Below are 25,998 nucleotides of genomic sequence, written 5' to 3'. Positions count from 1 at the left end.
ATCCAGGGTTATGGGTAACCGGTGTATAGCGGCGTCTGAACTGGGGCCGATAGTATCTATCTTGCCCCTCCTGTCCTGAGTTCCCGAGTAACCAACGGTAAACCGTATGGTTCTGATAGTCTAACGTCACTGCATTTAACTTCCTATACCTCTGATATTTTGTATATATTGATTTTAGGTGCACATGGGTCGCCCACCTGTTGATTTGACAGGTGTTATTTGGACATCTCCCAGAGAGATTGGTTTATGTAAGCCCTTTAGTCTCTTGATTCCACTTGGGTGGTCACTAAAGTATACTTGTTTTTACCCACTGGGCCTAATTTATTTTGCAACAATGGGGCCTGGGAGGCACTGAGTGTGTTTTTAATGTTTCATATCTTTTCTAGATCTCTATTGAACGTTGTAACATTTACCTCTGTGAATTTTCTGAACCTTCACCGAATCTGCCTATCTTGAAAAAGACCCAGATATAGGGTTGAAACGTCGATTAAGGGCGAGTTGGTGTAACGGATGATCCAACAATTAAACTATGTGATAATCTAAGAGATGTGAATTTTTTGACTGTTTCCTATTGTTGTGAGTGCCCCTTCCACCATGGTGGAAATCCAGTATGTATGTGTATGTGTGTGTATATATATATATATGTGTGTGTGTGTGTGTGTGTGTATGTATATGTATATATATATATATATATGTGTGTATATATTTATTTATTTATTTATTTATATATTAAAAAATTAAGTAAAAAAAGCGCCTAATAGTGTCAGTGAATCACTCTTCGTGAGTATAAGTGTGGTGGTAAAAAAGACAAAATATAGCAACTTATCTGCAGATAATTTCAGGTAGATGACTCTTAGAAGCCGGACATGTAAGAGAGAGATAAAATCGACAGTGTGTACTGTTTTAAAATAATCACAGATTTTAAAAACCAGTGTGTTTTTTTTTTTTTTTTGTTTTTTTTTAGGAAATGTGCTGGTTCCAATTTTTGGTAAGAAAACCATATTAGTTAAAAACAGTAACACTTTAATAAACACACTTCTGCCATACATGCAGGTTACATATATAAACAAACAGTAAAAAAGGGCATAAGGACATATATAGCAGCTCGTTCAGTTATAAATGTAGGTATTCACCGTACAAGATTATGAAGTATAGCAGGCTTATCTGTCCACATATAAAAATTTCAGGATAAAATTCATCCGTAAATGCAAGTATCAAACGTACAGGATAGAGTATAAAAACATGGCTTATCTGTCCACGAATGGGAAGTCAGAGGGGTAAGCATCCAGTCCCTGTCCCTATCTCTGTATATACAGGTTGAGTATCCCATATCCAAATATTCCGAAATACGGAATATTCCGAAATACAGACTTTTTTAAGTGAGAGTGAGATAGTGAAACCTTTGTTTTTTGATGACTCAATGTATACAAACTTTGTTTAATACACAAAGTTATTAAAAATATTGTGTTAAATGACCTTCAGGCTGTGTTTATAAGGTGTATATGAAACATAAATGAATTGTGTGACTGTAGACACACTTTGTTTAATGTACAAAGTTATAAAAAGTATTGGCTAAAATGACCTTCAGGCTGTGTGTATAAGGTGTATATGTAACATAAATGCATTCTGTGCTTAGATTTAGGTCCCATCACCATGATATCTCATTATGGTATGCTATTATTCCAAAATACGGAAAAATCCGATATCCAAAATACCTCTGGTCCCAAGCATTTTGGATAAGGGAGACTCAACCTGTATCTATATCTATATCTCTCTCTCTCTCTATATATATATATATATATATATCTCTATCTGCGTGTCGGACTGGCACTCCCGTGCAATTGTGCTCCGGTGCCCTCTGTCAGAAATTAGCATAAAATACTTGAAGAAAGCGGCACTCGGAGACTGAAGAAATCAAAGTGTACTTCACACTACCTAGTGTGAAATAGACTTTGATTTCTTCAGTCTCCGAGTGCCGCTTCACACACACACACACACACACACACACACACACACACACACACACACACACTCTCCAATGCAGCTGGCACTCTGATCCAATGAGACAACTGCGCTCCGTGCCTGAATCCAAAAACACATAACCATCCACAAATAACGGCACTGGAAGCTGATTTCAAATGTAGAAAGTGTATTACAGGGTAGACGTTTCGGGGCCCACGCCCCGTCCTCAGTTTTTTGTATTTGGCACTGAGGACGGGGTGAGAGCCCTGAAACGTCTACCCTGTAATACACTTTCTACATTTGAAATCAGCTTCCAGTGCCGTTATTTGTGGATGGTGTTATATATATATATATATATATATATATATATATATATATATATATATATATATATATATATATATATATATATATATATATATATATATATATATATATATATATATATCATATAAAACGAACAAAAAAGACTGCGGCACTCAGAGACTTAATGCAAAAATCTTAGTGTATTAAAAATAACACCTGATATCCAACGTTTCGGGGTTGGCACACCCCTTTGTCAAGGAGAAACAGCAATGAAGTGAATGAGAGAAAACTTACCTAAAAACCCGGAAGAAGCCCGCCAAGTGAAAAGCGCCGCCCTGGGATCCGTTCCCTGAGCCCTGGTTCGGCGCACACCATACGCGTCATTGATGACAAGAGGTCGGGTTGTCAGGGAAACCAAGACGCCCGGCACTCCTGTCAGCTAGCGTGGAGTAAACAAAACAGTGTAATAGCTAAAGTACCCGTGCTTGGAAACCCAGAGATCAAAAGAGTGGTCATGCAGTGGAAACATATACTGAGAGACCCTGCACGCCAGGCATGGACCTGATGGTAATTGTATTAAAGGCAACAGCATGTAACCAGTGAAAAAGTGTGCGGGAACAGTGTCACTGTATAACGGACCCGTTGATAAGGCATTAGTGCTCTTTGAAGGACGGGTATAGTCCAACGGTAGTGATATGCACTGAACTAGAGTCAAAAAAAGTGCCTGCCAAGTCACAATAGCACACGGCAGATGTGAGTGCCAGCGAGAGCTGGCTAAAACATGTTGGTAAAAATGATAATGGTAAAAGTGAAAATAAAAATCCACCACATGAACTAAGTGGCTGGAAACTTAAGTGAAAAAACATACCGGCATGGGGGGTGACATAAAAATGAATAGAACAAAAATAAATAACGAATATCGGTGTGGTGACATGTGATCCGTGCTGGATGCTGATTATGAATACTGGTGCCTCACTGCACTGGCGGCAGGGAATCCCTTGCTGTCCAAATCAAAAGAGGTCGTCTATGAACCTCGTATACATGAGAATGTTGGCAGCTATTTCTGGAACGTTGAAAAAGATCTCCTCATGTATACTAGGTTCATAGACGACCTCTTTTTTTGATTTGGACAGGAACGGAACGTGAATTCCCGGATACCATGAATGACATCAACTCCAGAGACTCGCCCATCAAGTACACATTTCAATCTAAAGACAGTTCTGTCAATTATCTGGATGTCAGAGTTACTTTAAAGGACAGTGGTATCACCATGGGATTATTCACCAAACCGACCGATAAAAACACGTTCCTGAGGTCCAACAGCCATCACCCTAAACCCCTTAAAAGAGGGCTGCCACGGTCCCAGATTATCAGAGCCAGCAGGATCATCAGCGACCGATCAACCGTAGAAGCAACACTGGATGATATGATCCAGAAGTTTGTCGCTAGAGGATACAACCTGGATCAGTTAGTACAACAGAAGAAAGAGGTCTTGTTGATGCCAAGGAGGGAGTTGTTGTCTACCCGCACTAGAACAGAAGAGGCATTGATCCCATTTGTGAGCCGACACAACAAAGTCAGCACGATCTTGCCCAGGGCAGTGAGAGCCTTGTGGCCGGTGGTCTCCACCGATAAGAACTTTCAGGGCTTAGCCCATAAACGCCCTCTTATGTGCTTCACCCGGGGAAAGAGCATTAAGGACCAAGTGGTCCACGCCGACATAACGGACTTCCACCCAGAGACCAAAGAATCCATTAGTTTCCTCAAACGGCCACCGGGTTGCTATAAGTGCCCCAAGTGCACTACATGTTCACATATGATTACCGGTACGTCCTTCAAACACCCTCACTCAGACCGCACGTATAAGATCAACCATGTGTTGACGTGCACGTCGACACACATAGTGTATATTATTAGTTGCCCCTGCAATTTACTTTATGTGGGCAAATCGATCAGGTCTCTAAGAGAAAGGATGGCCCTCCACCGGTCGGCCATCAAGCAAGCGACCAGTGGGAAGGGCTCTGACCAACCAGTGGCAAAACACTTTCTGGAAAAAGGACATTCGGTGAGTGATCTACGACAGATGGTGATTGACCATGTCCCCAAGAACCGTAGAGGGGGTGACAGGGACGGACTCCTGTTGAAGCTAGAAGCAAGATGGATCTACTGATTGAACACTATTAACCCCCACGGCCTCAATGAGATTATGCCGTGGAATGTTTTTCTGTGAACGTGCTCCATTTCTAGACCAGACCCTCCCCCGCTATCATGGCACCCATTGACTTTCCCCAGAAGGGATGTGTCATATCTCTTTAAATGTCACAGTTTATGACCATTCTATCTTCTTATACTTTGCATGAGTCTTCCATCTGACATTTCCTGCAAGGGATTCCCTGCCGCCAGTGCAGTGAGGCACCAGTATTCATAATCAGCATCCAGCACGGATCACATGTCACCACACCGATATTCGTTATTTATTTTTGTTCTATTCATTTTTATGTCACCCCCCATGCCGGTATGTTTTTTCACTTAAGTTTCCAGCCACTTAGTTCATGTGGTGGATTTTTATTTTCACTTTTACCATTATCATTTTTACCAACATGTTTTAGCCAGCTCTCGCTGGCACTCACATCTGCCGTGTGCTATTGTGACTTGGCAGGCACTTTTTTTGACTCTAGTTCAGTGCATATCACTACCGTTGGACTATACCCGTCCTTCAAAGAGCACTAATGCCTTATCAACGGGTCCGTTATACAGTGACACTGTTCCCGCACACTTTTTCACTGGTTACATGCTGTTGCCTTTAATACAATTACCATCAGGTCCATGCCTGGCGTGCAGGGTCTCTCAGTATATGTTTCCACTGCATGACCACTCTTTTGATCTCTGGGTTTCCAAGCACGGGTACTTTAGCTATTACACTGTTTTGTTTACTCCACGCTAGCTGACAGGAGTGCCGGGCGTCTTGGTTTCCCTGACAACCCGACCTCTTGTCATCAATGACGCGTATGGTGTGCGCCGAACCAGGGCTCAGGGAACGGATCCCAGGGCGGCGCTTTTCACTTGGCGGGCTTCTTCCGGGTTTTTAGGTAAGTTTTCTCTCATTCACTTCATTGCTGTTTCTCCTTGACAAAGGGGTGTGCCAACCCCGAAACGTTGGATATCAGGTGTTATTTTTAATACACTAAGATTTTTGCATTAAGTCTCTGAGTGCCGCAGTCTTTTTTGCTCGATTTACATTCCAAGTTTTCTGGAGGCACTAGAGCGACTGAGCCTATCAGGATGAGTGCCGGTCCGCACATTGACACTATATATATATATATATATATATATATATATATTCTCTATCGTCCTAAGTGGATGCTGGGGTTCCTGAAAGGACCATGGGGAATAGCGGCTCCGCAGGAGACAGGGCACAAAAAAGTAAAGCTTTACTAGGTCAGGTGGTGTGCACTGGCTCCTCCCCCTATGACCCTCCTCCAGACTCCAGTTAGATTTTGTGCCCGAACGAGAAGGGTGCAATCTAGGTGGCTCTCCTAAAGAGCTGCTTAGAGAAAGTTTAGTTTAGGTTTTTTTCTTTACAGTGAGTCCTGCTGGCAACAGGATCACTGCAACGTGGGACTTAGGGGGAAAGTAGTAAACTCACCTGCATGCAGAGTGGATTTGCTGCTTGGCTACTGGACACCATTAGCTCCAGAGGGATCGAACACAGGCCCAGCCGTGGAGTCCGGTCCCGGAGCCGCGCCGCCGACCCCCTTGCAGATGCTGAAGCGTGAAGAGGTCCGGAAACCGGCGGCTGAAGACTCCTCAGTCTTCATAAGGTAGCGCACAGCACTGCAGCTGTGCGCCATTTTCCTCTCAGCACACTTCACTGGGCAGTCACTGAGGGTGCAGAGCGCTGGGGGGGGGCGCTCTGAGAGGCAAATATAAACCTTATACAAGGCTAAAAATACCTCACATATAGCCCATAGGGGCTATATGGAGATATTTAACCCCTGCCTGACTGGAAAAATAGCGGGAGAAGAACCCGCCGAAAAAGGGGCGGGGCCTATCTCCTCAGCACACGGCGCCATTTTCTGTCACAGCTCCGCTGGTCAGAACGGCTCCCAGGTCTCTCCCCTGCACTGCACTACAGAAACAGGGTAAAACAGAGAGGGGGGGCACATTAATGGCTATATATATATATATTAAAGCAGCTATAAGGGAGCACTTAATATAAGGATATCCCTTGTATATATAGCGCTTTGTGGTGTGTGCTGGCAGACTCTCCCTCTGTCTCCCCAAAAGGGCTAGTGGGTCCTGTCTTCATTAGAGCATTCCCTGTGAGTTTGCGGTGTGTGTCGGTACGTGGTGTCGACATGTATGAGGACGATATTGGTGTGGAGGCGGAGCAATTGCCAAATATGCAGATGTCACCCCCCAGGGGGTCGACACCAGAATGGATGCCTTTATTTGTGGAATTACGTGATGGTTTATCTTCCCTTAAACAGTCAGTTGAGGACATGAGGCGGCCGGACAATCAATTAATGCCTGTCCAGGCGCCTCAAACACCGTCAGGGGCTGTAAAACGCCCTTTGCCTCAGTCGGTCGACACAGACCCAGACACGGGCACTGATTCCAGTGACGACGGTAGAAATTCAAACGTATTTTCCAGTAGGGCCACACGTTATATGATTTTGGCAATGAAGGAGACGTTACATTTAGCTGATACTACAGATACCGTAAAACAGGGTATTATGTATGGTGTGAAAAAACTACAAACAGTTTTTCCTGAATCAGAAGAATTAAATGACGTGTGTGATGAAGCGTGGGTTGCTCCTGATAAAAAGTTGATAATTTCAAAAAAGTTATTGGCATTATACCCTTTCCCGCCAGAGGTTAGGGCGCGCTGGGAAACACCCCCTAAGGTGGACAAGGCGCTCACACGCTTATCCAAACAAGTGGCGTTACCCTCTCCTGAGACGGCCGCACTTAAGGATCCATCAGATAGAAAGATGGAAGTTATTCAAAAGAATATATACACACATGCAGGTGTTATACTACGACCAGCTATAGCAACTGCCTGGATGTGCAGTGCTGGAGTAGTTTGGTCAGAATCCCTGATTGAAAATATTGATACCCTAGATAGGGACAATGTTTTACTGTCGTTAGAACAAATAAAGGATGCATTTATCTATATGCGTGATGCACAGAGGGATATTTGCACACTGGCATCTCGGGTGAGTGCTATGTCCATTTCAGCCAGAAGAGCCTTATGGACACGACAGTGGACAGGCGATGCGGATTCAAAACGTCACATGGAGGTTTTGCCGTATAAAGGGGAGGAGTTATTTGGAGTTGGTCTATCAGACTTGGTGGCCACGGCTACTGCCGGGAAATCCACTTTTTTACCTCAAGTCACTCCCCAACAGAGAAAGGCACCGACCTTTCAACCGCAGCCTTTTCGCTCCTACAAAAATAAGAGAGCAAAGGGCTTGTCGTACCTGCCACGAGGCAGAGGAAGAGGGAAGAGACACCAACAGGCAGCTCCTTCCCAGGAACAGAAGCCCTCCCCGGCTCCTGCAAAAACCTCAGCATGACGCTGGGGCCTCTCAAGCGGACTCGGGGACAGTGGGGGGCCGTCTCAAAAATTACAGCGCGCAGTGGGCTCACTCGCAGGTAGACCCCTGGATCCTGCAGATAATATCTCAGGGGTACAGGTTGGAATTAGAGACGGATCCTCCTCATCGTTTCCTGAAGTCTGCCTTACCAACCGTCTCTTCCGAAAGGGAGAGGGTGTTGGAAGCCATTCACAAGCTGTACGCTCAGCAGGTGATAGTCAAAGTACCCCTATTACAACAAGGAAAGGGGTATTATTCCACTCTATTTGTGGTACCGAAGCCGGATGGCTCGGTAAGGCCTATTCTAAATCTGAAGTCCTTGAACCTCTACATAAAAAAGTTCAAGTTCAAGATGGAGTCACTCAGAGCAGTGATAGCGAACCTGGAAGAAGGGGACTTTATGGTATCCTTGGACATCAAGGATGCGTATCTACACGTTCCGATTTACCCCGCACACCAGGGGTACCTCAGGTTCATTGTTCAAAACTGTCACTATCAGTTTCAGACGCTGCCGTTCGGATTGTCCACGGCGCCTCGGGTCTTTACCAAGGTAATGGCCGAGATGATGATTCTTCTTCGAAGAAAAGGCGTATTAGTTATCCCATACTTGGACGATCTCCTAATAAGGGCAAGGTCCAGAGAACAGCTGGAGACAGCTTTAGCACTATCTCAAGAGGTGCTAAGACAACACGGGTGGATTCTGAATATTCCAAAATCCCATTTAATCCCGACAACTCGTCTGCTGTTCCTAGGAATGATTCTGGACACGGTTCAGAAAAAGGTTTTCCTTCCAGAGGAAAAAGCCAAGGAGTTATCCGATCTGGTCAGGAACCTCCTAAAACCAGGAAAAGTGTCAGTACATCAATGCACAAGAGTCCTGGGAAAAATGGTGGCTTCTTACGAAGCAATTCCATTCGGCAGATTCCATGCAAGAATATTCCAAAGGGATCTGTTGGACAAATGGTCAGGGTCGCATCTGCAGATGCACCTGCGAATAACCCTGTCACCAAAGACAAGGGTGTCACTTCTGTGGTGGTTGCAGAAGGCTCACCTATTAGAAGGCCGCAGATTCGGCATTCAGGATTGGATCCTGGTGACCACGGACGCCAGCCTGAGAGGCTGGGGAGCAGTCACACAAGGAAGAAACTTCCAGGGAGTATGGACGAGTCTGGAAAAGTCTCTTCACATAAACATTCTGGAACTAAGAGCAATCTACAATGCTCTAAGCCAGGCGGAACTTCTCCTGCAAGGAAAGCCGGTGTTGATTCAGTCGGACAACATCACGGCGGTCGCCCATGTAAACAGGCAGGGCGGCACAAGAAGCAGGAGTGCAATGGCAGAAGCTGCCAAGATTCTTCGCTGGGCGGAGAATCACGTGATAGCACTGTCAGCAGTGTTCATCCCGGGCGTGGACAACTGGGAAGCAGACTTCCTCAGCAGACACGATCTTCATCCGGGAGAGTGGGGTCTACATCCAGAAGTCTTCAACATGTTAATAGACCGTTGGGAAAGACCAATTGTAGACATGATGGCGTCTCGCCTCAACAAGAAACTGGACAAATATTGCGCCAGGTCAAGAGATCCACAGGCAATAGCTGTGGACGCACTGGTAACTCCTTGGGTGTACCAGTCAGTGTATGTGTTTCCTCCTCTGCCGCTCATACCAAAGGTATTGAAGATCATACGGCAAAGAAGAGTAAGAACAATACTAGTGGTTCCGGATTGGCCGAGAAGGACTTGGTATCCGGAACTTCAAGAGATGCTCACGGACGAACCGTGGCCTCTACCTCTGAGAAGGGACCTGCTACAGCAGGGTCCCTGTCTTTTTCAAGACTTACCGCGGCTGCGTTTGACGGCATGGCGGTTGAACGCCAGATCCTAAAAGGGAAAGGCATTCCAGAAGAAGTCATTCCTACCTTGATTAAGGCACGGAAGGAAGTCACCGTGAAACATTATCACCGCATTTGGCGAAAATATGTAGCGTGGTGCGAGGATCGGAGGGTTCCGACGGAGGAATTCCAACTGGGTCGTTTCCTACATTTCCTGCAATCAGGATTATCTATGGGTCTCAAATTGGGATCCATTAAGGTTCAAATTTCGGCCCTGTCAATATTCTTCCAAAAAGAATTGGCCTCTGTCCCTGAGGTCCAGACTTTTGTCAAGGGAGTACTGCATATACAGCCTCCTGTGGTGCCTCCGGTGGCACCGTGGGATCTAAATGTAGTTTTAGATTTCCTCAAATCCCATTGGTTTGAACCATTGAAAAAGGTGGATTTGAAATATCTCACATTGAAAGTGACTATGTTACTAGCCCTGGCCTCTGCCAGGAGAGTATTCTGAATTGGCGGCTTTATCTTATAAAAGTCCTTATCTAATCTTCCATTCGGATAGGGCAGAACTGCGGACTCGTCCGCATTTTCTCCCTAAAGTGGTATCAGCATTTCATCTGAACCAACCTATTGTGGTGCCTGCGGCCACTAGCGACTTGGAGGACTCCAAGTTGTTGGACGTTGTCAGAGCCTTAAAAATATACATTGCAAGGACGGCTGGAGTCAGAAAATCTGACTCGCTGTTTATATTGTATGCACCCAACAAGTTGGGCGCACCTGCTTCTAAGCAGTCGATTGCTCGTTGGATTTGTAACACAATTCAACTTGCACATTCTGTGGCAGGCCTGCCACAGCCTAAAACTGTAAAAGCCCACTCCACAAGGAAGGTGGGCTCATCTTGGGCGGCTGCCCGAGGGGTCTCGGCATTACAACTCTGCCGAGCAGCTACGTGGTCGGGGGAGAACACGTTTGTAAAATTTTACAAATTTGATACCCTGGCAAAGGAGGACCTGGAGTTCTCTCATTCGGTGCTGCAGAGTCATCCGCACTCTCCCGCCCGTTTGGGAGCTTTGGTATAATCCCCATGGTCCTTTCAGGAACCCCAGCATCCACTTAGGACGATAGAGAAAATAAGAATTTACTTACCGATAATTCTATTTCTCGGAGTCCGTAGTGGATGCTGGGCGCCCATCCCAAGTGCGGATTATCTGCAATACTTGTACATAGTTATTGTTAACTAATTCGGGTTATTGTTAAGGAGCCATCTTTAAGAGGCCCTTTCTGTTGTCATACTGTTAACTGGGTTTAGATCACAAGTTGTACGGTGTGATTGGTGTGGCTGGTATGAGTCTTACCCGGGATTCAAAATGCCTCCCTTATTGTGTATGCTCGTCCGGGCACAGTACCTAACTGGAGTCTGGAGGAGGGTCATAGGGGGAGGAGCCAGTGCACACCACCTGACCTAGTAAAGCTTTACTTTTTTGTGCCCTGTCTCCTGCGGAGCCGCTATTCCCCATGGTCCTTTCAGGAACCCCAGCATCCACTACGGACTCCGAGAAATAGAATTATCGGTAAGTAAATTCTTATTATATATATATATATATATATATATATATATATATATATATATATATATATATATATATATATATTCTCTGACGTCCTAGTGGATGCTGGGAACTCCGTAAGGACCATGGGGAATAGACGGCTCCGCAGGAGATTGGGCACTCTAAAAGAAAGATTAGGTACTATCTGGTGTGCACTGGCTCCTCCCTCTATGCCCCTCCTCCAGACCTCAGTTAGAATCTGTGCCCGGCCAGAGCTGGGATCTCCTAGTGGGCTCTCCTGAGCTTGCTAGAAGAGAAAGTATTTGTTAGGTTTTTTATTTTCAGTGAGATCTGCTGGCAACAGACTCACTGCTACGTGGGACTGAGGGGAGAGAAGCAAACCTACCTGCGTGCAGCTAGCTTGTGCTTCTAAGGCTACTGGACACCATTAGCTCCAGAGGGTTCGAACACAGGGCCTGACCTCAATCGTCCGTTCCCGGAGCCGCGCCGCCGTCCCCCTTGCAGAGCCAGAAGACAGAAGAAACGATGAAATCGGCGGCAGAAGACTCCTGTCTTCATTAAGGTAGCGCACAGCACTGCAGCTGTGCGCCATTGCTCCCACAGCACACCACACACTCCGGTCACTGTAGGGTGCAGGGCGCTGGGGGGGCGCCCTGGGCAGCAATTTCAATACCTTTTGGCAAAAGAATACACATAATACAGTCAGTTAACTGTATATGTGTAAAAACCCCCGCCATTACTTTACAGAAAACGCGGGACAGAAGCCCGCCGCTGACTGCGCGCGAGTCCTGGGAAAGATGGTGGCTGCTTACGAAGCAATTCCCTTCGGCAGGTTCCATGCAAGGATCTTTCAGTGGGATCTGTTAGACAAATGGTCCGGATCGCATCTTCAGATGCATCGGTTGATCACCCTGTCCCCAAGGGCCAGGGTTTCTCTGCTGTGGTGGCTGCAGAGTGCTCATCTTCTCGAGGGCCGCAGGTTCGGCATACAGGACTGGATCCTGGTGACCACGGATGCAAGCCTCCGAGGATGGGGGCAGTCACTCAGGGAAGAAACTTCCAAGGACAGTGGTCAAGTCTGGAGACTTCACTACACATAAATATACTGGAACTAAGGGCCATTTACAACGCCCTGAGTCAAGCAGAGCCCCTGCTTCAAAACCAACCTGTACTGATTCAGTCAGACAACATCACGGCGGTCGCCCATTTAAACCGCCAAGGCGGCACGAGAAGCAGGATGGCAATGGCAGAAGCCACAAGGATTCTTCGATGGGCGGAGAATCACGTGCTAGCACTGTCAGCAGTGTTCATTCCGGGAGTGGACAACTGGGAAGCAGACTTCCTCAGCAGGCACGACCTCCACCCGGGAGAGTGGGGACTTCATCAAGAAGTCTTCACACAGATTGTAAATCGCTGGGAACTGCCACAGGTGGACATGATGGCGTCCCGTCTCAACAAAAAGCTAAAAAAATATTGCGCCAGGTCAAGGGACCCTCAAGCGATAGCTGTGGACGCACTAGTGACACCGTGGGTGTACCAGTCGGTTTATGTGTTCCCTCCTCTTCCTCTCATACCCAAGGTACTGAGGATAGCAAGAAAGAGAGGAGTAAGAACTATACTCGTCGTTCCGGATTGGCCAAGAAGAACTTGGTACCCAGAACTACAAGAAATGATCTCAGAGGACCCATGGTCTCTGCCTCTCAGACAGGACCTGTTACAACAGGGGCCCTGTCTGTTCCAAGACTTACCGCGGCTGCGTTTGACGGCATGGCGGTTGATCGCCTGATCCTAGCGGAAAAGGGCATTCCGGATGAAGTTATTCCTACGCTGATAAAGGCTAGGAAAGACGTGACAGCAAAACATTATCACCGAACTTGGCGAAAATATGTTGCTTGGTGTGAGGCCAGGAAGGCCCCTACAGAGGAATTCCAGCTGGGTCGATTCCTGCACTTCCTACAGTCAGGAGTGTCTATGGGCCTAAAATTAGGATCCATAAAGGTCCAGATTTCGGCCCTATCTATTTTCTTTCAAAAAGAACTGGCTTCACTGCCTGAAGTTCAGACGTTTGTTAAGGGAGTGCTGCATATTCAGCTTCCTTTTGTGCCTCCAGTGGCACCTTGGGATCTTAACGTTGTGTTGGATTTCCTGAAATCACACTGGTTTGAGCCACTTAAGACCGTGGAGCTAAAGTATCTCACGTGGAAGGTGGTCATGCTATTGGCCTTAGCTTCGGCTAGGCGTGTGTCAGAATTGTCGGCTTTGTCTTGTAAAAGCCCATATCTGATCTTACATATGGACAGGGCAGAATTGAGGACTCGTCCCCAATTTCTCCCAAAGGTGGTATCAGCGTTTCATTTGAACCAACCTATTGTGGTGCCTGCGGCTACTCGGGACTTGGAGGATTCCAAGTTGCTGGACGTAGTCCGGGCTTTGAAAATTTATGTTTCCAGGACGGCTGGAGTCAGAAAAACTGACTCTCTATTTATCCTGCATGCACCCAACAAGCTGGGTGCTCCTGCTTCAAAGCAAACTATTGCTCGCTGGATCTGTAGCACGATTCAGCAGGCTCATTCTGCGGCTGGATTGCCGCATCCAAAATCGGTGAAGGCCCATTCCACAAGGAAGGTGGGCTCTTCTTGGGCGGCTGCCCGAGGGGTCTCGGCATTACAGCTTTGTCGAGCTGCTACTTGGTCGGATTCAAACACATTTGCAAAATTCTACAAGTTTGATACCCTGGCTGAGGAGGACCTTGAGTTTGCCCATTCGGTGCTGCAGAGTCATCCGCACTCTCCCGCCCGTTTGGGAGCTTTGGTATAATCCCCATGGTCCTTACGGAGTTCCCAGCATCCACTAGGACGTCAGAGAAAATAAGAATTTACTCACCGGTAATTCTATTTCTCGTAGTCCGTAGTGGATGCTGGGTGCCCGTCCCAAGTGCGGACTCTCTGCAAGACATGTATATAGTTATTGCTTCACTAAAGGGTTATTGTTATGAGCCATCCGTAAACGGAGGCTCAGTTGTTGTTCATACTGTTAACTGGGTATGGTTATCACAAGTTGTACAGTGTGATTGGTGTGGCTGGTATGAGTCTTACCCTGGATTCCAAATCCTTTCCTTGTTGTGTCAGCTCTTCCGGGCACAGTTTCCCTAACTGAGGTCTGGAGGAGGGGCATAGAGGGAGGAGCCAGTGCACACCAGATAGTACCTAATCTTTCTTTTAGAGTGCCCAGTCTCCTGCGGAGCCCGTCTATTCCCCATGGTCCTTACGGAGTTCCCAGCATCCACTACGGACTACGAGAACTAGAATTACCGGTGAGTAAATTCTTATTTTCTCTGACGTCCTAGTGGATGCTGGGAACTCCGTAAGGACCATGGGGAATAGCGGCTCCGCAGGAGACTGGGCACAAAAGTAAAAGCTTTAGGACTACCTGGTGTGCACAGGCTCCTCCCCCCATGACCCTCCTCCAAGCCTCAGTTAGATTTTTGTGCCCGGCCGAGAAGGGTGCACACTAGGGGCTCTCCTGAGCTTCTTAGTGAAAGTTTTAGTTTTAGGTTTGTTATTTTCAGTGAGACCTGCTGGCAACAGGCTCACTGCATCGAGGGACTAAGGGGAGAAGAAGCGAACTCACCTGAAGTGCAGAGTGGATTGGGCTTCTTAGGCTACTGGACACCATTAGCTCCAGAGGGACCGAACACAGGCCCAGCCTCGGAGCTCGGTCCCAGAGCCGCTCCGCCGGCCCCCTTACAGAGCCAGAAGCAAGAAGAGGTCCGGAAAAATCGGCGGCAGAAGACATCAGTCTTCAACAAGGTAGCGCACAGCACTGCAGCTGTGCGCCATTGTTACTCAGGCACACTTCACACTCCGGTCACTGAGGGTGCAGGGCGCTAGGGGGGGGGGGGGGGGCGCCCTGAGCAGCAATGTAAAACACCTTGGCTGGCATAAATACACCACATATAACCCCCAGGGCTATATGGATGTATTTTAACCCCTGACAGAACTTACAAAAAAGCGTGAGAAAAGGCCGCCGAGAAGGGGGCGGAGCCTATCTCCTCAGCACACAGGCGCCATTTTCCATCACCGCTCCGCTGGAAAGACGTCTCCCTGACTCTCCCCTGCAGTCCTGCACTACAGAAAAGGGTAAAAAAGAGAGGGGGGGCACTAATTTGGCGCAGTTTTGATACTAACAGCAGCTATAAAGGGAAAAGCACATTTTATAGTGGTATTCCTGTTTATATATAGCGCTCTGGTGTGTGCTGGCATACTCTCCCTCTGTCTCCCCAAAGGGCTAGTGGGGTCCTGTCCTCTATCAGAGCATTCCCTGTGTGTGTGCGGTGTGTCGGTACGATTGTGTCGACATGTTTGAGGAGGAAAATGAGATGGAGGCTGAGCAATTGCCTATTATACAGTTTTCACCCCCTGGGGAGTCGACACCTGAGTGGATGAGCTTATGGAAGGAATTGCGTGATAGTGTCAGCTCGTTACGACAGACAGTTGACGACATGAGACAGCCGGCTACTCAGCTTGTGCCTGTCCAAGGGTCTCAAACGCCATCAGGGGCTTTAAAACGCCCGTTACCTCAAATGGCAGACACAGACACGGATACTGACTCCAGTGTCGACGATGATGAGACAAACGTGACTTCCACTAGGGCCACACGTTACATGATTGAAGCAATTAAAAATGTATTGCATATATCTGATAATACAAGTACCACTAAAAAGGGTATTATGTTTGGTGAGAAAAAACTGCCTGTAGTTTTTCCTGTATCCGAGGAATTAAATGAAGTGTGTGATGAGGCGTGGGTTTCCCCCGATAAAAAACTGATAATTCCTAAAAGGTTATTGGCATCGTACCCTTTCCCGCCAGAGGATAGGGCACGTTGGGAAACACCCCCTAGGGTGGATAAAGCGCTCACACGCTTGTCTAAACAGGTAGCTCTACCCTCTCCTGATACGGCCGCCCTAAAGGAACCTGCCGATAGAAAGCTGGAGAATATCCTAAAATGTATATACTCTCACACGGGTGTTATACTGCGACCAGCAATCGCCTCAGCCTGGATGTGCAGTGCGGGCCTGGCGTGGTCGGATTCCCTGACTGAAAATATTGATACCCTAGATAGGGACAGTATATTACTGACTATAGAGCATTTGAAGGATGCATTTCTATATATGCGTGATGCACAGAGGGATATTTGCCGACTGGCATCAAGAGTTAGCGCGCTGTCCATTTCTGCTAGAAGAGGTTTATGGACGCGGCAGTGGTCAGGTGATGTGGATTCTAAAAGGCACATGGAAGTATTGCCTTATAAGGGAGAGGAGTTATTTGGGGTAGGTCTATCAGACCTGGTAGCCACGGCAACTGCTGGAAAATCCACATTTTTACCCCAGGTAGCTTCTCAACCTAAGAAGACGCCGTATTATCAGGCGCAGTCCTTTCGGCCCCATAAGGGCAAGCGGGCAAAAGGCGCCTCATTTATGCCCCGTGGCAGAGGGAGAGGAAAAAGGCTGCAACGAACAGCCAGTTCCCAGGAACAAAAGCCCTCCCCCGCCTCCGCAAAGTCCTCAGCATGACGCTGGGGCTTTACAGGCAGACACGGTGGGGGCCCGTCTCAAGAAGTTCAGTGCGCAGTGGGCTCACTCGCAAGTGGACCCCATGATCCTTCAAGTGGTATCTCAGGGGTACAAATTGGAATTCGAGACGTCTCCCCCTCGCCGTTTTCTAAAGTCTGCTTTACCGACGTCTCCCTCAGACAGGGAGGCAGTATTGGATGCCATTCACAAGCTGTATTCCCAGCAGGTGATAATCAAGGTACCCCTCCTACAACAGGGAAAGGGGTACTATTCCACACTATTTGTGGTACCGAAGCCGGACGGCTCGGTGAGACCAATTTTAAACCTAAAATCCTTCAACACTTACATACAAAGGTTCAAATTCAAGATGGAGTCACTCAGAGCAGTGATTGCAAACCTGGAAGACGGGGACTATATGGTGTCTCTGGACATCAAAGATGCTTACCTACATGTCCCAATTTGCCCTTCTCACCAAGGGTACCTCAGGTTTGTGGTACAGAACTGTCACTATCAGTTTCAGACGCTGCCGTTTGGATTGTCCATGGCACCCCGGGTCTTTACCAAGGTAATGGCCGAAATGATGATACTCCTTCGAAAAAAGGGAGTTTTAGTTATCCCTTACTTGGACGATCTCCTGATAAGGGCAAGATCCAGGGAACAGTTGGAAGTCGGGGTAGCACTATCTCAGATAGTGCTGCGCCAGCACGGTTGGATTCTCAATATTCCAAAATCTCAGCTGATCCCGACTACCCGACTCCTATTCCTAGGGATGATCCTGGACACAGTCCAGAAAAAGGTGTTTCTCCCGGAGGAGAAAGCCAGGGAGTTATCCGAACTAGTCAGAAATCTCCTAAAACCAGGCCAAGTCTCAGTGCATCAATGCACAAGGGTCCTTGGAAAGATGGTGGCTTCTTACGAAGCAATCCCATTCGGCAGATTCCACGCAAGAACCTTCCAGTGGGATCTGCTAGACAAATGGTCCGGGTCGCATCTTCAGATGCATCAGCGGATAATCTTGTCACCAAGGACAAGGGTGTCTCTCCTGTGGTGGTTGCAAAGTGCTCATCTTCTAGAGGGCCGCAGATTCGGCATTCAGGACTGGGTCCTGGTGACCACGGATGCCAGCTTGAGAGGCTGGGGAGCAGTCACACAGGGACGAAATTTCCAGGGCTTGTGGTCAAGCCCGGAGACATCACTCCACATAAATATCCTGGAGCTAAGGGCCATCTACAATGCTCTAAGCCTAGCAAGACCTCTGCTTCAAGGTCAGCCGGTGCTGATCCAGTCAGACAACATCACGGCAGTCGCCCACGTAAACAGACAGGGCGGCACAAGAAGCAGGAGGGCAATGACAGAAGTTGCAAGGATTCTTCGCTGGGCGGAAAATCATGTGATAGCACTGTCAGCAGTGTTCATTCCGGGAGTGGACAACTGGGAAGCAGACTTCCTCAGCAGACACGACCTCCATCCGGGGGAGTGGGGACTTCACCCAGAAGTCTTCCACATGATTGTGAACCGTTGGGAAAAACCAAAGGTGGACATGATGGCGTCCCGCCTCAACAAAAAACTGGACAGGTATTGCGCCAGGTCAAGGGACCCTCAGGCAATAGCTGTGGACGCTCTGGTAACACCGTGGGTGTACCAGTCAGTGTATGTGTTCCCTCCTCTGCCTCTCATACCCAAGGTACTGAGAATCATAAGAAGGAGAGGAGTAAGGACTATACTCGTGGCTCCGGATTGGCCAAGAAGGACTTGGTACCCGGAACTTCAAGAGAGAGAAAGGACCTGCTTCAGCAGGGACCCTGTCTGTTCCAAGACTTACCGCGGCTGCGTTTGACGGCATGGCGGTTGAACGCCGGATCCTGAAGGAAAAAGGCATTCCGGATGAAGTCATCCCTACCCTGATCAAAGCCAGGAAGGATGTGACCGTGCAACATTATCACCAGATTTGGCATAAATATGTTGCGTGGTGCGAGGCCAGGAAGGCCCCTACAGAGGAATTTCAACTGGGTTGTTTCCTACATTTCCTGCAAACAGGACTGTCTATGGGCCTAAAATTAGGGTCCATTAAGGTTCAAATTTCGGCCATGTCGATTTTCTTCCAGAAAGAACTGGCTTCAGTTCCTGAAGTTCAGACGTTTGTCAAGGGGGTACTGCATATACAGCCTCCTTTTGTGCCTCCAGTGGCACCTTGGGATCTCAATGTAGTTTTGGGGTTCCTAAAATCACATTGGTTTGAACCACTCTCCACTGTGGACTTAAAATATCTCACTTGGAAAGTGGTAGTGTTGTTAGCCCTGGCTTCAGCCAGGCGTGTCTCAGAATTGGCGGCTTTATCCTATAAAAGCCCTTACCTAATTTTTCATACGGACAGGGCAGAATTGAGGACTCGTCCTCAATTTCTCCCTAAGGTGGTTTCAGCATTTCACTTGAACCAGCCTATTGTGGTGCCTGCGGCTACTAGGGACTTGGAGGACTCCAAGTTGCTGGACGTAGTCAGGGCCCTGAAAATATATGTTCCAGGACGGCTGGAGTCAGGAAATCTGACTCGCTGTTTATCCTGTATGCACCCAATAAGCTGGGTGCTCCTGCTTCTAAGCAGACTATTGCTCGTTGGATTTGTAGTACAATTCAGCTTGCACATTCTGTGGCAGGCCTGCCACAGCCTAAATCTGTAAAAGCCCATTCCACAAGGAAGGTGGGCTCATCTTGGGCGGCTGCCCGAGGGGTCTCGGCTTTACAACTTTGCCGAGCAGCTACTTGGTCAGGGGCAAACACGTTTGCTAAATTCTACAAATTTGATACCCTGGCTGAGGAGGACCTGGAGTTCTCTCATTCGGTGCTGCAGAGTCATCCGCACTCTCCCGCCCGTTTGGGAGCTTTGGTATAATCCCCATGGTCCTTACGGAGTTCCCAGCATCCACTAGGACGTCAGAGAAAATAAGAATTTACTTACCGATAATTCTATTTCTCATAGTCCGTAGTGGATGCTGGGCGCCCATCCCAAGTGCGGATTGTCTGCAATACTTGTACATAGTTATTGTTACAAAAATCGGGTTATTATTGTTGTGAGCCATCTTTTCAGAGGCTCCTCTGTTATCATGCTGTTAACTGGGTTCAGATCACAGGTTGTACGGTGTGATTGGTGTGGCTGGTATGAGTCTTACCCGGGATTTAAAATCCTTCCTTATTGTGTACGCTCGTCCGGGCACAGTATCCTAACTGAGGCTTGGAGGAGGGTCATAGGGGGAGGAGCCTGTGCACACCAGGTAGTCCTAAAGCTATTACTTTTGTGCCCAGTCTCCTGTGGAGCCGCTATTCCCCATGGTCCTTACGGAGTTCCCAGCATCCACTACGGACTATGAGAAATAGAATTATCGGTAAGTAAATTCTTACTTTATATATTTTTATATATATATATATATATATATATATATATATATATATATATATATATATATATACATACATACATACATACATACATACATACATACATACATACATACATACATACATACATACATACATACATACATACATATATATATATATATATACATACACACACACACTTACTAGGTGATTCATCGCGCCCTACGGGCGCTCTTCACACCGTCGTAAGGAGCTACGCCACCTTAACCCTTGCACACCCTTGTGGCGTGCAATATTTTTATTATATGGAGTATAACTTCCAATCATAATTGTGTGAGTGGTTAAATATTGCACGGACAAAGGGCGTCCAATGGTTAAGGGGTGGAAGCCCCTTGCAACGGCGTGAACAGCGCACGCAGGGCCTGGTGAATCACCTAGTAGGTGCTTTGGTTGGGGGAGTAGGGGGTGCGGGGAAGAGGCGGATGGGATCCTGGGAGGGGCGGTTGCGGTGGTGCTGCAGGTGGGGGAGGGTGCGTGGGTGCCGCGGGTGGTGGTCCGGAGGCGCTGCGGGTGGGGGAGGAGCAGTTGCGGGGTTGCCCCGGGTGTGGTGGTGGGGAGGATGGGGTGGTGAGGCGGGAGGTACGGGTGCGGGGTCGATGCGGATGGGGGAGGGGGTCCGGAGCAATTGCGGGCGCTGGAGGGGGTGTGTGGGGGTGCCACGGATGGGGCCCGGAGATACTGTGAGTGAGGGAGTGGCGGGTAATGCTTATCCTGCTTCTCCTCCTGTCAGCAGCTAAGCTGCTGTCCTCCCTTTGGAAGTTGCTCTCCCGGAGACTCGCACAGCATCCAGTCACTATTGTTCGAGCCGGTGTCCCAATGTGTCGCATTACAGGGAAGAAGATGTACGCAATAAACTACAGCTCCCAGCACCCCCAAGGGGCGGAATGCTTAGGCGCTAATGGCTGCTGGGAGCTGTAGTTTATGTAGTTCGTCTACTTCCCTGTAATGCGGCGCGTTGGGACACTGGTGCTAACAATAGTGACTGGCTGGCAGAACTGTGTGACTGGCTGAATCAATGTAAAAGGTGAGAGTGCTGTGCAGTGTCAGTGACACTACACACATGCAGCGGCGCCGGAAGCACAAAACCTTTTCTCCCCCTCGGCGCCGGCAGCACAAAGCCTCCTCTCCCCCTCGGCGCCAGCAACACAAAACCTCCTCTCCCCCCTCCCCTCCCCTGTGTGACATTCAGTGGCCGGGAGGGAGCCAAAGTGGGCGGAGCTAGATGGGAGTAAGGGGCGGAGCTTCACGGGACCATGCTGCAGCAGGAAGATGATCTGCTACAGCTTCGGCCAGCCAGACTTCATTAGATAAGTGTCTGGAAAGAGAGTGAATGTGTGTGTATATATACAGTGTCTGTGTATACTGTATATATGTGTGACTGTGTATGTGTGTAATGTATGTATGTGTGTGTGTTTGTATATATGTGTGTGTGTGTATGTGTGACTGCTGCATAATGTGTGTAAGTGTTACTGGTACAGGGGGCGTTACGTGTGTAAGCGACACTGGTACAGGGGGCGTTATGTGTGTAAACGGTGCTGGGAGAGGGGGCATTACGTGTGTAAGCGTCACTGGTATAGGGTGTTGTGTGTATGCATCACTGGTACAGGGGGCGTTACGTGTGTAAGCGTCACTGGTACAGGGGGCGTTGTGTGTAAGCGGCACTGGTACAGGGGGCGTTACGTGTGTAAGCGTCACTGGTACAGGGGGCGTTGTGTGTAAGCGGCACTAGTACAGGGGGCCTTACGTGTGTAAGCGGCACTGGTACAGAGGGCATTACGTGTGTAATTGTCACTGCTACAGGGGGTGTTACTTGTGTAAGCGTCACTGGTACGGGGGGGGTGGCGTGACGTGTAAGCGTCACTGGTTCAGGGGGCATTACATGTGTAAGCGTCTCTGGTACAGGGGGCATTACATGTGTAAGTGTCTCTACTAAAGGGGTCATTATGTGCGCTGTGCGTTTGTAAAGTATGCGAGGGTGCAAATTTATAGTTTGCAGGGGGGCGCCGAACACTCTAGCAACGGCCCTGACTGCACACCCACTGCACTGCACAGCACTGTCACCTTTTACATTGATTCAGCGTCCAGACATTACCCTCCGCGATATCACCCTCTCTATCCGCTACATTAACCATCTCGGGGCTTCCAGGCCGGCAGGCCAGGTGCTGTGTTGCGGAGTCAGGGCCTCTGGGCATCTGGGTGTGGCTGTGGTGGGGAGGCACTTCTGTGACATCACACGCAGAGGAGGCTCCGGGGCTCAGAGAGTATGCGGCGCAGGGAGGCCTATGAAAGTCTTCCGCTGCGCCGCTTTCATACACATCTATGCCGGTGGCCGCAGCAGCTTTTGTTCCACCTGCGGTGCGGCTAGGGAGTGGGGATTGTTGATGCCGGAGGGGGCAGGTGGACTGGCAGCAAGACATTGGTGGTCATTCCGAGTTGATCGCTCGCTAGCAGTTTTTAGCAGCCGTGCAAACGCTATGCTGCCGCCGCCCAGTGGGAGTGTATTTTAGCTTAGCAGAAGTGGGAACTAAAGGGATCGGAGAGCGGCTACAAAAATTTTTTGTGCAGTTTCAGAGCAGCTTCAGACCTACTCGGCGCTTGCGATCACTTCAGACCATTCAGTTCCTGATTTGACGTCATGAACACGCCCTGCGTTCGGCCAGCCACGCCTGCGTTTTTCCGAATACTCCCTGAAAACGATCAGTTGACACCCAGAAACGCCCTCTTCCTGTCAATCACTCTGCGGCTGCCTATGCGACTGAAAAGCATTATCGCTGGACCCTGTGTAAAACTACATTGTTCGTTGTAATAGTAAGCCGCACGTGCGCATTGCGCTGCATATGCATGCGCAGAAGTGCCGAGTTTTTGTCTGATCGCTGCACAGCGAACGAATGCAGCTAGCGATCAACTTGGAATGACCCCATAGGACGCTGCAGTAAAAGGATTGTTTTTTCCCCTATCTACAGCACAGAGACATGCTGCAGATGCAGTGGCATACCCTCCAGCTGGACCTTTTTGGCAGGTACAGGACCTTTTTTTTTATGGTCTGTACCATTTTTTTGACTCTCCAAGCTTCGATTGAAAGTATAGGAAAAGGGGCGTGGCCACGCAGCTGTACTCGTGGCTACGCCCCCTTTTCGAATTTGCATCAATGTTTATGTGTAAATTGTTGGAGGGTATGTTGTTGCAGATGCAGGGGGACTATTTTGGGGTGTGGGGTGGGAGCTGCAACTCCATCAGTACCATTGCTAATCCTGCTCTGTGAAAACACAGCAGGCAAAGGGCAGAGCCTCCCATTGGATGTAACCTGTGTGGGAGGGCGTTTCTCGGCCAATCAGCTGTGGGCTGGGTGTGATAGACCTGCCACTAACCCAATGAGAGCTCCTAGCCACGCCCAGCGTTAGAAACCCAGGCACAGAATCACAGGGCTATTATATAGGAGATATATATATATATATATATAGTAGATTGCAATGGCAGCTGCACTCAGTCATAAAAGAAACATGGTTTTAAATGCTAAATTTACGTATTTTCACATACATTCACTTTGAAGATAGTTTTTTAATAAAACCAAACCGTAGAAACATTTAATATGACGTTTCTTGTATGACCTTGAGTGCCATCGTCATTGCAATCTACTTTAAATTTACATCGGAAGGCACCGGGCAACTTTAAAATAAATAAAATATAATATATATATATGTATATGTATATATATATATATATATATATATATATATATATATATATATATATATATATATGTATGTATATATATATATATATATATATATATATATGTTATATGCACACACTACACGTGGAAACCCCCCTTACTAAATTCTGCGTTTGCCCCTGGAAGGGGGACCGAACTAACCTCCTGAGGGTTAATGATTCGGACACTGAGCTCCTGAGGTGTTGACTCATCGTCAGTATGTGTGCCCACGCCAGCAGCTAGCCGCCACCCTCTAACAGATGCCGAAGAGCTAGGTGCGGTGAGTGTTAGACTGGGGCCACGGTTAGCGGGCCCCCGGTGCAGTTTGGCGGCGGTACGGGCCCAGAGCTGCGGTGCCCGCCGCGGACAAGCTGGCTCAGGGCTGTTGTCTTTAAGGCTTTGTGTGGACTGTTTAATGCATTTCTCATGTGTTTTACTACTGTGGCCAGTGTAATCTTTGTGAGGGACCGTGCGCCATTGCAAGGGGCAGGGCTTCCTGTAGCGGGACCAGTGGGGGAAGGTGCCATTTCCTGCTGCTGTGGATCATCAAGGCTGCTCCTCCAGGACCCACGCTGTTGCAGACTGTGGAAACTGGTACTATGAGGTCATAGACATGGAGGAGCACGTCAGCGGTATAACATACTTATTTCCACACATTGTACTGCTGTGTTCTGTGTGCTGGGTCCGCTCCTCAGTGTCACTCTAGGGGCTCTCTAGGGTCTGTGTGGGGTGTTGGTCAAGGGGCTGCGCTGTAGTTTTCCTGCATAATGTCTGTGCATATGGTTATGTGTGCTGCTTGTAATTCTACCCCGTCTTCAATGGAGTCACTTATGTGTGAGCAATGTTCCTTATCTCCTCAGGGGCCCATCTCACAGGCACCTGACTGGTTAGATAGCTTAAGAGCATGATTCAAAATGTAAATTCTGAATTAGGGGCAGCTAAAAGAGAGAGTCATGTGTTAAAACACTCCATTGATTGTGTGGCTAAAGCAGCAGATTCCAAGAAGGCTTCTCAGCCCCCTCTAGTGGCTTCACATAAATGCTCACTGCCACAGGTTTTCCAGTCTGATTCTGTTTCTGATCAGCCAGATATGGATGAGGACAGCTCTCTGTCCCCTGGGGAGTAGGCTCTCATTTTTGCTGTAAGAGCGGTCCTCCACATACCAGATCAGGAGGCAGAACCAGATGAGTTAAACTTTAATGTTAGACTCAATAGTTCAGCTACCTTTCTGGTATCTAAAGAGTTAAACCCCCTGGCCAGGGAAGCTTGGTGAAACCCTGATAAAAAAATTAAAATTCCTCAGAGGTTTTTATCTACCTTTCCCCTTCCAGCTGAGGATAGGATGGTCTGGGAAAAAACCCTGTTGGTCGATACATCTGTATCCAGACTGTCTAAGAAATTGGCACTGCCTGTTCTTGGGGCTATATCCCTGAAGGAGCCAGCTGACCGTAAAAATTGAAACAACGCTCAAGGCAATTTTCTCTTTCATCCTAGAGGATGCTGGGTACTCCATCAGGACCATGGGGTATAGACGGGCTCCGCAGGAGACATGGGCACTCTAAAGACTTTAGATGGGTGTGCACTGGCTCCTCCCTCTATGCCCCCCCCCCCCCCCTCCAGACCTCGGTTAGATCCTGTGCCCAGAGGAGACTGTATGCACTGCAGGGGAGCTCTACTGAGTTTCTCTGAAAAGACTTTTGTTAGGTTTTTTTATTTTCAGGGAGCCCTGCTGGCAACAGGCTCCCTGCATCGTGGGACTGAGGGGAGAGAAGCAGACCTACTTAACTGATAGGCTCTGCTTCTTAGGCTACTGGACACCATTAGTTCCACAGGGTCGGAACACAGGTCTCATCCTCGCTGTTCGTCCCGGAGCCGCGCCGCCGTCCTCCCCACAGAGCCGGAAGATAGAAGCTGGGTGAGTATAAGAAGAAAGAAGACATCACAGTCGGCAGAAGATTTCAGATCTTCACTGAGGTACCGCGCAGCGGTAACGCTGCGCGCCATTGCTCCCACA

The 25,998-nt window shown here is 48.2% G+C and overlaps 1 protein-coding gene across 4 annotated transcripts in view; it reads left to right on the top strand.

Annotated features, from left to right (window-relative positions):
- Nucleotides 1-25,998, top strand: part of SUDS3 (SDS3 homolog, SIN3A corepressor complex component) — a 201,229-nt gene that overhangs the window by 27,707 nt on the left and 147,524 nt on the right. For 2 of the 4 annotated variants that reach the window (XM_063964312.1, XM_063964315.1), the window contains exon 4: nt 965-988. The exons of the other annotated variants lie outside the window; for them this stretch is intronic. In XM_063964312.1, the coding sequence (XP_063820382.1) occupies nt 965-988 (24 nt within the window). The remainder of the gene's footprint in view (nt 1-964; nt 989-25,998) is intronic. 4 annotated transcript variants of the gene reach the window in all.

Source organism: Pseudophryne corroboree, chromosome 1 (genome assembly GCF_028390025.1).
Source record: "Pseudophryne corroboree isolate aPseCor3 chromosome 1, aPseCor3.hap2, whole genome shotgun sequence".
Classification (NCBI taxonomy): Eukaryota; Metazoa; Chordata; class Amphibia; order Anura; family Myobatrachidae; genus Pseudophryne; species Pseudophryne corroboree.
This window is presented reverse-complemented; position numbering and strand designations above follow the sequence as displayed.